The sequence below is a fragment of the Camponotus vicinus genome, unplaced genomic scaffold, assembly GCF_025532165.1.
Source record: "Camponotus vicinus isolate PSW18456_S1 unplaced genomic scaffold, iyCamVici1.0 SCAF_12, whole genome shotgun sequence".
Classification (NCBI taxonomy): Eukaryota; Metazoa; Arthropoda; class Insecta; order Hymenoptera; family Formicidae; genus Camponotus; species Camponotus vicinus.
Window position 1 is genome coordinate 3,232,891 of NW_028141948.1, and position 13,718 is coordinate 3,246,608.

Consider the following 13,718-nt stretch of genomic DNA (forward strand, 5'->3'; position numbering starts at 1 on the left):
AAGCAAAGATTTCTTTGTTCCGATTGGTAAATTCCATGTTATTTTACCCCGCGAGAATTTTCAAATTTTCAAATTTTCAAATCTTTAATGAAAAGCTTTATCTCTTCAAATGAAAATTTAATATAAAAACAAAGAATATTTCGATAATCAATTTAAACGAAGTATTTTAAAATTATGCATTTTTATATCAATATTTTTATGAACAGCCGACTGTCACTTGCAACTTTTTATTTACAAAAATACTTAAAATCAGGTAATTAGATTTTGTTCTATAAAAAAAGAGAAATGAACAATTACATATAAATAATTATATATAAATACAATAATAGATGATAATAAAAAAAGAGATGTTATAAGGAAGTGAGAACGATGATAACAAAATTGGTGCAACATTCTGATCATATAGGTATATCATTTATTTATTTAATCGATTTTCTCGCAGTATATTTTTTTTTCATTCATATACTTCATCTTTCGTAAATCAGTTACAAGTATTATCGTCTATTATCTAAGGGTATAGGTAAGTAAGTTACAGGCTCTTCACAGTATTGACTCTATATACTATATTCAGACGACTAAACTTTGTGTGTATCTACAAATATATTATCTCGTATCGCATATATGTATGTACAGGGTGTCTTGTGCAATACTTCCTCCTAACGACAGTTACGTGCGATCGAGAACTGCATTTTGCGAAGAAAAAACCTTAAATGGCCTTAAAAATGGACTAAGCGCACACAAAGTATAAACTTCAAGTCAGAAACTTACAATTATATCGATTCTCATGCCATTATAGAGTAAGTACACATATATATTTTTGATATATAACTCTAGTTAAATATCTTTTTAAAATTGCATATATCTTTATCAGCAAAATTACATTCAATTTCATTTATATCTCAAACACATTTCATTAGTGATTTGATCTATTGTGGTATCTATTGTCAAGAGAAAGCAGACACCATGTATACATATAGTATACTTAGTGTGGACCAGGAAAGGCGAGACCTATAACAGGGGATGCATCGACGAATTTGAGATTAAATTTTCTTCGCCGAAGATTTCAACGACTCTAAGTACATAGTTGTTTAAGATCGAAACTAAATACAATTGACGAGTTATCACAAATGTTAAAAATATAAGTAACAAACTCTTATTTAATGTAAATATAAGAAGCAATAAGCAATGAAAAGACGCTATTGGAGAAAAAGTTATCTCAAATTCGCGCATCCCTCTTGTCGACATCCACTTTCGCCACTTCAGGTCCGCTCTGTATGTATATTTATAATAACATCTTTATTTCTCTAGATCAATATTTCTTTTTTTCTCTTCCCGTGTAAGGGAATTAATAAATATATATCTTTTTTATTATTTGAGTCTCAAGGGCAGAAGAAATCGTCGCAGTTTCTGGAGTGAGAATTAAGTCGTGTATTCCTCCTATTTTGATGAGAGAGGATCGGTTATACGATACAGATTAAAAGTAGATTTATACTTGATTTGACACATATGATTGAGGTTTCGAGCAAGTTTGTCTGCTGCTTAGCTCGCATCTCACAGCCTAGAGGTGATTTAAATCCAGAGCACGGATTCCATTTTATAAACGGAATGCGTCGTGCAAACGCCGCACAAATACCTCGACAAATGCCAAGCCCACTGCTATATTACTATGTTATTCGAAACAGCCGCAGAGTATCGATAATCGCCCGAAATTTATGTTCAAAAACAGAGCGCAAAGTGCAATGAGTCAATATCTTCCAAAAGACTTTCTCCCAATTACCCTCGAGAATATCGGAATAATTGTTTCCGAAAATTAGAATATTCTAATTAAGAATGAATACAATTTTCATGAATATTCTCTCGACTTTGCTTATCATGTTTGGAATAAGTTACAGAAGCAGAACAATATTTCTGACTTTTAAACATTCTCTCTTGATCAAAGTGGTTGCCTTACGGTTTCCCTTTTCACCTTCACGCATCGTTTGCAATACTATCTTAGCTTCTACTTCTTTGCGATATATTGAGGACTTCTTCTTTATAGCCAAAGTATTGTGCGCATTTTTATTTATCCGCAACGAGTCGCATACATTGATGTTCACTATGTGTGTTTCCGCCATAGCCGGCTTATATTCAGTCTTTTGCAATCTATCTTCTATAATGCGATTACGAGGAATGGAGAAGAAACTATCCAGAGGACGCAAAGTATTGTTCTGTTTCCGCAGAGCGAACATAAACCGCGGACGCACCTTCGCTGTTGCCGATAACACGTATGAGCCGAGTAGAATGAGAGTGATGTGAATCGCGCTTGTCATCGGAATGCGCTATATTAGATTAATCAGAACTGCCGGACCTTAAATTTTCTCAAATTTCATTAATCACTTTCATTCTTACCAGCTACAAATAATATACATCTGTATAATATTCTATATGTATATATATATATATCACACATACGTTTGTGTGCATGTGGTCATTGTGCATTTAAAGTAAATACGACATAGTAAAATATAAAGCGGCAGCAGAATATACTGCAATACTGTTCGACCTATGAAAAGGATGATGCTCCTCATTTTTTTCTTCTTTTAATATTCATCTTCTTTTAATCCCTTATGAATAAATGCGCGGTCACATTTCTCTCTTCCCTTTTTTTTTTTTGCTTTATGTGTGTATGTACAATATGTATGTGTGTGTGTATTGGCGATTTATCCGGCAACAATCGATTCGTATTTGTAATAAACTTTCTCATAATGTTAACATGTCTCGTATAAACTATGCAGTGCCAATGCCTATCGAGTAAGATAAGTACACATAAAATATATGCAATCGGTAAGTAACGTAATAAAATTATAAAGTATATATCGCAAACATCATGGACGAGAGAGAGATAGAGATAGAGAGAGAGAAAGAGAAAGATGTGGAGAGAGAAGGAGAGTAATAATTTTTTATGTGTATATTATGGGTCTATACACATTATATAGAATCTATGTATCTAGCTCCGTTGCAGATCTTCGTCTGTCGCGCGATGTACTCGATAAAGATATATATTGCTTATAGATATATATCTGTCTCAAATTGAGGTGTTGAAATGCGAGCGCATTTCGCTACTTATGATTATTTCATAAATTAAATTACGCAACGCTTTTCGCTGATGCCTCTTTCTTTCCTCTCGTTTCGGGATATCCGACGCGAATTATGCGTCCGATAAAAGTGAAACAACTTAGCATGGGATATATATATATAATATATATATATATATATATATATATATATATATATATATGTATATATACCTAAATCTCTCCTCCCTCCATTAATGTAAATATTCATTTTTATCTAGACTAATATGGATCAGTGGCGATATCGGCTCGCACACTCGCCCGTTTTTAATTCGATACACTTTCATAGATATATAATTTTCTGTGTTTCTTCTTTTCTTATTTCTTTTTCCTCTTCTTCTCTAGCTACTGGTATTGCAGGACAGTGCGTGCACTTTACAATGAACAATGTGAATGTACATATATGTATATGAGGAGGCTCTGAAACTATCGCGCTTTTATTTCTTTCCGATAGCATCGGTTTGTCACTTGAAGATTTAATGATCTTCAATTCTCATTATACGTTTACAATATAATATACATTACATAATTCAAAATATGTGATAGAATATAAGCTTACTAAAAAATTAAGATTGTTTTATTTGTTTACATCCAAAAACAATTAAGTTTTCCTAAATTTTTTTCTTTGCTATTTAAAGTCATTTATTTGATTTTCTGAAATTCCATTTCAAATAATAATTATTTTGTGTGACGTTTTCATATTTTTATAATCAAGAAATGGCAATAGTTTCAGTATGTCCTAGGTCCAAACGACTGTTAATTATCGTCGTTTCTATTATTTTATCAGTTGCAAGAATTTGCAGAAATTTAAAAAGACGCGGTGCGTAATCCCGCGTAATCCTTAGGATAGTATAATTTACTCACGGACACTGATTAAGCAATATATCGATAAATATTACACTGAACGCTAGTCCCACACTTATCTCTTTCTCATTCCTTCCGTAAAGATTTTCATTCATCAAACAAAACTCGAATAACTCGGTGCTAAATAGAATTTAACGTCGTTTCGATAGAGAATCAAAAGATTAAAATAAAGTTTCTTAATTTTAAAACCAATTAAAATAAAAGTAATTTCTCCATTTTTGATACTAAATTTAATGTCGAAACGATCATCTGGAAATTAGAATTAATTTTGGTTACTTTAAAGATGAGAGATGATTTCAATAAGATTAGTTCTCTACTTGTCTTTCTTTTCAACGGCCTCGAATCGACCTAACAAAATTTAGTGGAAAATTTAATAAAAATTTCTGTCAATTTCTCGATGATACCAAAAGGACTGAGAAAGACGCGTGTATCCCGCGCTCGTTGATTAACTAGATATATCAGATACCTAAATGAAGCGCGGCCGAAAACGAGGCTACGCGCGGAACATGACATGCATACGACGACACTTAACGCGATTAGAATTACTTTATACGCTAACGTTACATATATATATATATATATATATATATATATATATATATGTATATGTATACGTATATATGTATGTTCTTTCGATGAGATTCGGTAAGGACCGACGCGCATTTTAGCATGAGTCTTTCGAGTTGCGCTCTTCGCGTCATGATTCAACTTCACTTGGTGTTATCGATTAGCAAGTGGTAGTGGCATCTTGGACCGGTAGGCCTTAAAGACGATACAAACGCGCGCGTGTGTGTACGTGTATTTGTATATATATGTGTATGATGTGTGCAAAAATTTTCGCGCGAGACTGGAAAAGAGAGCGGGGGCCTCAATCCCCAGAGGAAATGCAATAATACTCGCGACATTCTCGCGTCGTCTTTCTCTATTATCAAATACACATACGTAATCATAATAAAAGTCAGCGCTATCCTAGGCTACTCTAAATTCACCTCTATCAAGCAATAAAATTATATATACGTACCTACTACTCTTATTCTTTCTCTATTAACGACAATGCGTGTAGAAAAATGAGCCTTTCGCGTCTTTGGTTAAACGCGAAGCATTTAGAAAGTAGTCTGGCAGTGGTTTCGTAGATGCTTCGACCTTAGCCTCGGACCAAATTTTGATTCTCAAATTTTTCACCCCCTTTTTTTTCTACCACTTTCATCTTTGTTCTCCCGTTCGTTTTAGACGTGATTTTAGCTGTCAGTTGCAAAGGAATTGAATCAAAGTGACGTTTACTCAGAATTCGTGTCGTTGAGCTACGGTTTTTGTTCCGATGATTTCTAAAGGGTACCAACCACGGTCGTCCGGCGAGCTCGACTGAATTTGACAGGTTGTCTGAATTTGAAACTGAATAGTCCTCGCTGCGACCCTGACATGTATATGCCTGACACATAAACCGACGCGTTCAGAAATCCATTTAAAAGAAACTTATCCTTTGGTATAGTCATGTTTTTTTGGTTTCGTTTCATCATCGGACGACGATCGGTCGTCCCAGTTCGCGCGATAAATCGGCTTCGATGAAGCTTCGTTCCGACATAGACGGACGACCGCCATCGTCCTTGTTAGTATCATCATCTCTCTTCCCTTAATGACTTTCAGAGCGCGCGACGCAAGTGACTGCGCAGACAATGGCACAAGAACGGCGTGTTCCTGAAGAAGGTGTTTAGATCACTGAAAAATAAACTAGAGCTCTGCTTTCGCAAGACAGCGGCATCAATTCCCATCACTTTAGTTCACGAATAGATGGTGATCACTTCCCGTCCGCTACCCCGCACCATCAGTACCCTTTCCAAGCCTTCGGTAAGCACCTCGAGGAATTCCATATCTGGTTTTCAAGTTAGTTAAGAAAATTTAATTAACATGTTCTGTTTCTCTCTTATTGTTGTTCAAAAATCTATTAATGTTTAGCTTTTTAAAGTTCAGAATCGATGTTGAGAAGACATTCTGGCATTCATTAAATTATACAATTAACAATTTGAATTATACTAATAAGAATTATTACCACGATAGTGTTTTTCTGAACGATACGATATTTTTTTAAGATGATTGAAAAAAGGATACAGTTAGATTCACGTTCCATCTTGGTGTCCCTTGGCGGACCAGGAAGATTCAAAATAACCAGCTGAGCTTCGCTACTCATCTTTCGGATTACCTCATTTAACTTCAATGAAGTGTGCATACGCCTTACATCACCCTCGTCGCTGTTCAACAGAATCGTTTGTTAAAAAATAAATATCAAAATTAAAATTAGAAAAATTATCGTACAACTCACGGTGTAATCGTGGGTTTCTTAACTTCCGGACTCTGACTCTTGTTCTCTTGCGCATTACACTCTTTCTCCTCCTTCTCTGTATTCTCCTTGTTCTCCGTCTTGGGCGAACCGCCGGTAACTTTTGTTTCTTCGTCATTGTTTTCCTTAGCCTCTTCTTTTTCGTTCGCTTCCTCGGCGACACCCGGTTCTTTATTGTTCAATTCGGTTTCCTGCATCAATTTCTCCTTCGTGTCGTCGGTTACATTTTGGTTACCCGGCTCCTGGAATCTCACCTTGGTCGGTATTTTGGCGTCGATGTTATGATGGTGGTCCACGATTGCCTGCACCTGTATTACAGCAACGCAAGTAAGCAACGCATGCGAGAAACACTGTGTCCCGAATAGCGGAAGACAGTCAATCGAAAGATGAGACTAATAATCTAGCATCAAAGCACTATGGCCGCCAAATCAATGCTATCTATGTAAGCAATCGTGCCAATGAAGCCGAAATTCAAGGAAAATTCCTGAGATCATGATGGACAGAAAGAAGCAAATCGTTGCCAGGCGCTAATATTGAAGAATATTGAAGACAAATATTGAAGAACATTTTCAAATTAATTTTTAATTTTGAAAATTAGAATAATCAAAATTACACGATGTTGATATTCGCTAAACTTTTCTTATTTATCTATTTTCGTAAACTTGTTACATTTACAAGTTTATCACATTATAAACTATTTTATCTTTATAAATAAATTTTTTTTTTTTTCGAGAGCAATTAATTTTTAAATCATAATATTCTTAGCCTCATAAATTAACTATGACTCTATGGTAACAATGTCAAAAGTGATAAATATATGAGGCGCAGTTCATCATATTTGCAAGATATCAATTCAATAGCGACCTCGCAACAATTTCTTTCTACTTATGGCTTTTTTTAATCATATGTATGATCATCGAGGAGGAATAAGACCGTTATGTGATATCGTGGAAATAGAGAAAGGGAATATAAAATCATCAGTGTATAATGGAGCAATGATGAGGAGAGAGACAGGCATACATGGAATTCCGAGGGTTATCTGACAAACCAGAGGTAATTTTTCCTCGGCGGGTACCTCGTTGAAGTCCACCAATGACTGCACCTTTATCCGTGACAAGCACGCAACAAACAGACACACACCGATCAGTATCACCGTCTCTCACTATGTTGTTATTTTAGTATTATATGTATATATCTATACATATAATGCTATAAGCAGTTTTCCCCTTTGCCTCGCATGTAACACTCACCACTCCTAGCGACTGTTTCTTGTTCAATTGTAGCTCGCGTAACATCTGATTCCTCTGCTCCATGATTAGGGTACGTTCGTACGTGTATGCAGAAATATCGGTATTCGTCTATAAACAAGCGAAAACGTGGAATTTTAATTTATGAAATTAATCATGCTATCGACAATTTTTCTTCGTTAAAAAACTTTTGTTACATTGAAATTTTCAAAGAATATTAATTTCTCTCTGTATCTAAATTATATATATTGTAGAATCAAATTACCATTTCGACGATTTCGACTTCTGCTTCGATTCTCAGGTCGTACAGAAATTTCTTTAGATCTTTCTTCATCTGTATAGAATTATCTTCCATCTGCGCGACTGTGAAAATCCTCATCTTGCAGTTTTTCCAGGTGCGATGCTGCTTCAACAAGAACGGTAGTAGCATCAGTAGACCGCCATCGTGTACTATCCACCAAACATCGATATTGCCGATTATCTTCTCGCTGGAATCTGGGAAAAAGTTTATGCCCTTGGGTACTAATAACGCCATCTTGGCAGCCGCAACGCTCCTCACGGTTTGCAGGAAGACTCGCCAGGTTCTCTCTTCCTCTGATTGCCGCCAACCGTACGGCCAACCCAGTATCACTGTATTAGGTTTCAATCCGCCTAGCCCAATAATTTGTATCAGCGAGCTTAGGCCGTCGACGGCATTCTTTGCCACGAGAACGTCGACAAAACCCTTAACTTTTTCTTCCGACGCGGTCTTTTTCAAGCTCTGTTTAGCTGCCAATGCTTCGCCTGAGTTCTGTGTATAATCGCCGGCAATGCAGCTGACACTGATGGTGAGACCTTTGCCGGCCTTTAGCTGGCTAGTAAAGGCAAAAAGTTTGCGATACTTGGGCACCAGATCATCAGTGAGTTTGGCGAGGATTAGGATCTGTGGGCGCCAGTTCTTCGTGTGCGGTGGGCCCTCCTCGAGTCTAAGCAGCGAATATCTGGCGGCAGATAGCGCCAGACCGCGAATACCATCGCCCCACTCCTTTTCAGCGCCGCGATATTCGATATATTTGTAAATACAGCTGGCCATACCCATCGCCAGCAATGCGTAGTACCAACTGGTCATGAACATGATAGCAATGCAGAGTGATAAACCAAGGAACGACAAACTCCAGTGATAATACTTGAAGCGCGGTCGCCAATTGGGCGTGCGCAGCAGGGTCTGCAGTGCGCAGGCGAGGTTTACAAAGCCGTAGCACATGAGGAAGAACATGGACAGCAACGGTGCCAGGTAGTCTACGTTGCCGAGTAAGATACCACATTGGCAGATCAATATGGTGAGTATTAGGGCACGCGTAGGTTCGCCCCGACTAGAACTGGTGGCAAATGGCGTCAGGAAAGGAATGATGCCGTCTTTAGCAATCGCTTGTAGCAGTCGTGGCGCTCCCGTCAATGATTGTAGGCCGGCGCCCAAAGTGGACAAGAAAGAACCGATCAGAATCACCCATTGATTCGGCCACGCCATATTTGCCACTACTAGCTTGCCGCCGATACTTTGACCAAATTTGTCGCGTAGTAGCAAGTTGTCAACGGTACCGGCAAAAAGTAAGACGCTAGACAGATAGACGGTAGAAGTCGTCAGAATCGCGCAGATTGTGCCAATTGGGATGGATTTCTGGGCATCAGCTAAATCACCGGATCGATTGGAGCCCGCCATGATTCCTATAGATCATCATTAATTAATTATGATTTGTATATATAATATAATAAAAAAGAGAAATAATAATAATAATAATACAGTACATAATAATAATAATATTAAAGTACAAATATTAATATTAGTATATCTCGAATAACGAAATTCATTAGCTTACCTGTTACGGAAGGAAAGAATATACCGATGAGAATGGTAAAGGTCGTGGTGAGATCGACTTGAATCTGGTTGTAGCTCGAACCTGACAGGACATCCATGTCTTTCGGATCGGACCCGTATGAGATTAATTGGCCGTCCTCTTGAAAACTGTCCCATATGTTCTCTGCATGTCAGAAAATGGAGGGCACATTTCAAATAATTTATCTATCTTATATAATAATCACAAAAATTGTAATCTTACCTAAGAAGACGCCACTGGCCAAGCCACGAATACCGTTGATAATAGTAACGTTGTTCTCGGTGTAATACGGATCACATTTACTATAGGTGTTGTTACCGCAATAGATGCCATGTAAGACGCCGCTAACGTTTTTATTGCAATCCGTTAGAACGTTGATGTCCTTTAATAGTCTTCTGCCGAGTATGCACATTCTGAAACACAAATATCGGAGTTTTATAGCGCTCAATCCTCTTTTAATCGCTTGTCTTTTGCGAAAGATGCGATCATTTATGGATCGTCTATACAATGTTATAATATCGCGACAATATTCTCACTGTTGATAACTACGTAATATGAAAATTATCGTAATTAGTTTAGTACTTCAGAGATTCGTTGCCGTTAAAGTTCACGAAGAGTCCCACGTAAACAGCAACGATGGAGAGAATGACGCAGGCCAGTGCCACTGTAGCGAACTTGTTAACGAACTTTACGCCAATGAAGACAATTGTTCCCATTATCAGAAGCAGGCCAGTGCCATATACCCGGAAGTTGTTGTACATAATACTAGCATCTTTCGTAAAGTCACCGAATATGCTGAGTGACGGTGCCATGTAAGTCTACACAAAAGTACCGAAAAAAGATGAGTAAGACAACAAGATATATCCTATAATATTAAGATAAAAATTATATAAAAGTCCACCTTAATCCATAAAATATATAAATAATATTTTATATTATATGAAGAGATAAATCATGCCATATTTCTTGATACATGATAATTTGATTAATTTCAACAACTATGAACCATGAAACTGATATCTTTACTTTTTTATTTTAGATATAGATGTAAATCTCAGTACAACCAATTAAAAGATTAATTGAAGTAATGATCGATTGACAGGTACTTACGAGGACGATTTCAACGGCACCGATGATGTACATCGCAGCAGCCAAAGTAGTACCGGTGTAAAATAGCATACCTACGGCGCCGCCGAATTCCGGGCCTAAGCTTCTCGATATCATGAAATAGGAACCACCGGCTGGTACCACGCCATTGGTGGCGATGGCACTCATGCTGATCGCCGTCAGCATCGTCTACGAGAAATAACTGTTTGTTACGATTCATTTGTATATTCTCGAAGCTTAATTCAGCGCGAAGTTATACATTCATCGCTCCCAATTAAATTCTCAATATGTTCTTAAGGGGATGTCGGTGTTCTGTTTTACCGATAAAATGTTATATTTCATTTTTGTCCGAAATCTTTTTATTAGTTGCACAAAATAATAAATGCTCCTCCACGATTAAAATACATACAGAAACAAAGCGAGAACCTCCTGATTTTATATTAAAAATTTTTAAAAATTGAAAAATCGTAAAAAGGTCATAACAATATTTGCTTAATATAAAAGTTTTGCAGTTTGTATGCACAAAATAAGATAGGTTCCCGCTAGAGATTGTATGAAGGAATATAAATGAATTTTTAGAAATGAGTTTAGAAGCCTAATGAAAGAGATTTCGGTTTATTTACCGAAATCTTTTTCATTAGGCTTCTAAACTCATTTCTAAAAATTCATTTATATTCCTTCATACAATCTCTAGCGGGAACCTATCTTATTTTGTACATACAAAGCAAATATTGTTACGATTTGATCCCAGAAGCCGATAAAAAACTGAAATTTTTCCATTTTTTCTTAATTTTTAAAATAAAATCAGGAGGTTCCCGCTTTGTTTCTGTATGTACTTTAATCGTGGAGGAGCATTTATTATTCTGTGCAATTAAGAAAATGATTTCGGACAAAAATGAAATATGACATTTTATCGGTAAAACAGGACTCCGACTGCCCTCCGGATCCCCTTAAGAGCAAATTTATGTGGCTAAAATTTCGATTTTCTATACAGTTACGCTCTGCAAATGTATACTCACTACGCAACAGCAGCATAGGACGATAAAGAAACCTTGAATAGCGCCAGCCGTACCAACCACCCATGTTAACCGGATAAAGAGGATTACGCCAAAGATATTTTGGATACATGGCAGATAGACGCCTATGAGGGTCCCCATTCGCGCTCCACCCCCAGCAGCTGGTGCCGGTTTGCTATCAGGGTCAGTCGCAGCCGGAATGGTGTTGCTATAGTTGGCCAAGCTGTTGAGCAATGTCGAGATCCGCGGCCGATCCTCCATCTCCTCCTACGATTCAATTCGATTCTTATCCGTCCCTCGATTACACGTATAATATTGCGGATTTCAAAGATAAAATATTTTTACTTCACTCTTTTTTTTTCTTACAACATTTTCACCGAGTATTTTAATTTAAAAAAATCTTTTGAATAAAAAAAGATAATATAATTGAGCTTGTGCACTATTTTTAGAAGAAGAGACACTTTGAATATTTTATTCGAAATTTGAGTGATATGGATGATCACATGACTTTCGCTACTTGTTATAAATATTAGACTTTGCTACTACTTTTCATTTATCTATGTTTTTCAATTTTTGTCTTCTCGCGTATAGATTTTATTACTGAATAGAATCTGAAGTAATTTTCAGATTTTTAAACCGACAAACTATCCAATTCAGTCATCAATTCTTATCATTCACATGCTTATGATAAGAATCGCGACCCTCGCTCGCGTTGTAACCCTATATAAGCTTCTTATTATGCCAAAAAGGACGCAATCTCATTTGCAATTTTATTGATAAACTTGCGGAAAAGTGTCGCGTAACTTCGTCCGTCGAGACGCTTTTATGGAAATTGTTGGTCCTTTGTCATGTAAGTTCTCGCAACCTCGTTACGAGGATATTACGTTGTTGTTGATGTAATTTCGTGATGACTACTTCTCGAAACAGTCTGTTCTTACATACAAGGAATACAGATTCATGTACGTCAAATGTGTAATTATTATGTTATTATCGTAAAGAATGTCGAGAAGATCCAATGATCTATGGCGATTTTCTTCAGAAAATTACAACAAATTATCTTTGATATCCTAATCTCTTAAGTTCGTAGAGTAAACAAAATATTATTCAAGAATAGGGGTCTATCTTCTCCAAATAGAAAGAGCCAGCTTATTTCTCTCTCTTTCTCTTGCAAGATTGGTATTATTATAATTATTGATTAAATTTTCTTTGTCGGAAATTACTTTTAAAAAAAAATTTTAATGCGTGATAAAAATATCGTTATTTGTTCATTCTCTTAAGTTTAATTTCGATAAAGCCAAATGAGTTAATTTCGATAAAACCAGAGTGCCGGGTTGAAATCGCCGTAAAGCGAATTAGCGGATTCGACGAGATATAATATTCGTTTCATAAGATTCGATGCTCGATAATAGTTCGCAATTCTGAACGGAACCGAGCACAGATAAGAAAACTGGGCCGATAAAAGCTCCGGTTGCTCTCTTACAGTTAGAAAAATAGCAGAGTTCTTCGTTAAAATATATCGAGGAGTAAGAACGAGGACAAGAGAACAAGAAGAAAACGAGAGAATCAAAATATGCGGCTTAACTGTCGTTCTGAAGGAAAAATAATCCAGAAAAGAATTTTTAGTCTACGCTCGGTTATGTCACAAAATTCCTTCTTGTTTGTTCCTCAGAATTTTATAGTACGTACTAAGTATTATTGAAGGGAACATTTTTATTGTTTTTAAAATTTTATATATATATATATATATATATATATATATATATAGCTCTAATGTTTTCATATAAAAACAATTTTATGTGATAGATATAATTTTATGATAAAAGAGAGAGAGAGGGGGGGGGGGAAGACAGAATCTAATTTTGTTAACTTTTACGTGTATAAGCTCTAATTCTAATTTCGTTTATACAGATTATTCGCTAATTTTCACAGTTTAATATATTCTGTTAATTAATTATTACATAGAAATGAATGTTATACACATTCGAAGTAGATAATCTCTTGGAAAGATAGTAAGATTAAGAAAATGATTAACGTCTAATGAAATGATACATACATTGAAAGTTAATAAATTAAAATATATATATATATATATATATATATATATATATATATATATATATATATAATATTTCTTTTAAAGCAAAATGCGAAAGTTTTCTCCT

General features: G+C 35.9%; 1 protein-coding gene and 2 long non-coding RNA genes across 8 annotated transcripts in view; 2 read left to right on the forward strand and 1 right to left on the reverse strand.

Moving 5' to 3' along the window:
* Window positions 1–392: 392 nt before the first annotated feature.
* Window positions 393–13,718, reverse strand: part of Kcc (solute carrier family 12 member kcc) — an 81,843-nt gene continuing 68,517 nt past the window's right edge. For 4 of the 6 annotated variants that reach the window (XM_083085156.1, XM_083085158.1, XM_083085157.1 and 1 more), the window contains 11 exons: window positions 11,560–11,823; window positions 10,544–10,729; window positions 10,016–10,251; window positions 9,656–9,846; window positions 9,416–9,577; window positions 7,825–9,263; window positions 7,563–7,670; window positions 7,361–7,414; window positions 6,295–6,620; window positions 6,084–6,223; window positions 393–5,847 (listed from right to left, as the gene is read on the reverse strand). In XM_083085156.1, the coding sequence (XP_082941282.1) occupies window positions 5,756–5,847; window positions 6,084–6,223; window positions 6,295–6,620; window positions 7,361–7,414; window positions 7,563–7,670; window positions 7,825–9,263; window positions 9,416–9,577; window positions 9,656–9,846; window positions 10,016–10,251; window positions 10,544–10,729; window positions 11,560–11,823 (3,198 nt within the window). In that variant the 3' untranslated portion in view covers window positions 393–5,755. The remainder of the gene's footprint in view (window positions 5,848–6,083; window positions 6,224–6,294; window positions 6,621–7,360; window positions 7,415–7,562; window positions 7,671–7,824; window positions 9,264–9,415; window positions 9,578–9,655; window positions 9,847–10,015; window positions 10,252–10,543; window positions 10,730–11,559; window positions 11,824–13,718) is intronic. The other 2 variants (XM_083085160.1, XM_083085161.1) reach the window with 2 other exon arrangements.
* LOC145963338 (uncharacterized) lies at window positions 5,030–6,936 on the forward strand. The gene is made up of 3 exons (XR_014436127.1): window positions 5,030–5,460; window positions 5,622–5,822; window positions 6,065–6,936. It is a non-coding gene; the product is annotated as an uncharacterized LOC145963338 (long non-coding RNA).
* LOC145963339 (uncharacterized) lies at window positions 10,536–11,903 on the forward strand. The gene is made up of 2 exons (XR_014436128.1): window positions 10,536–10,744; window positions 11,535–11,903. It is a non-coding gene; the product is annotated as an uncharacterized LOC145963339 (long non-coding RNA).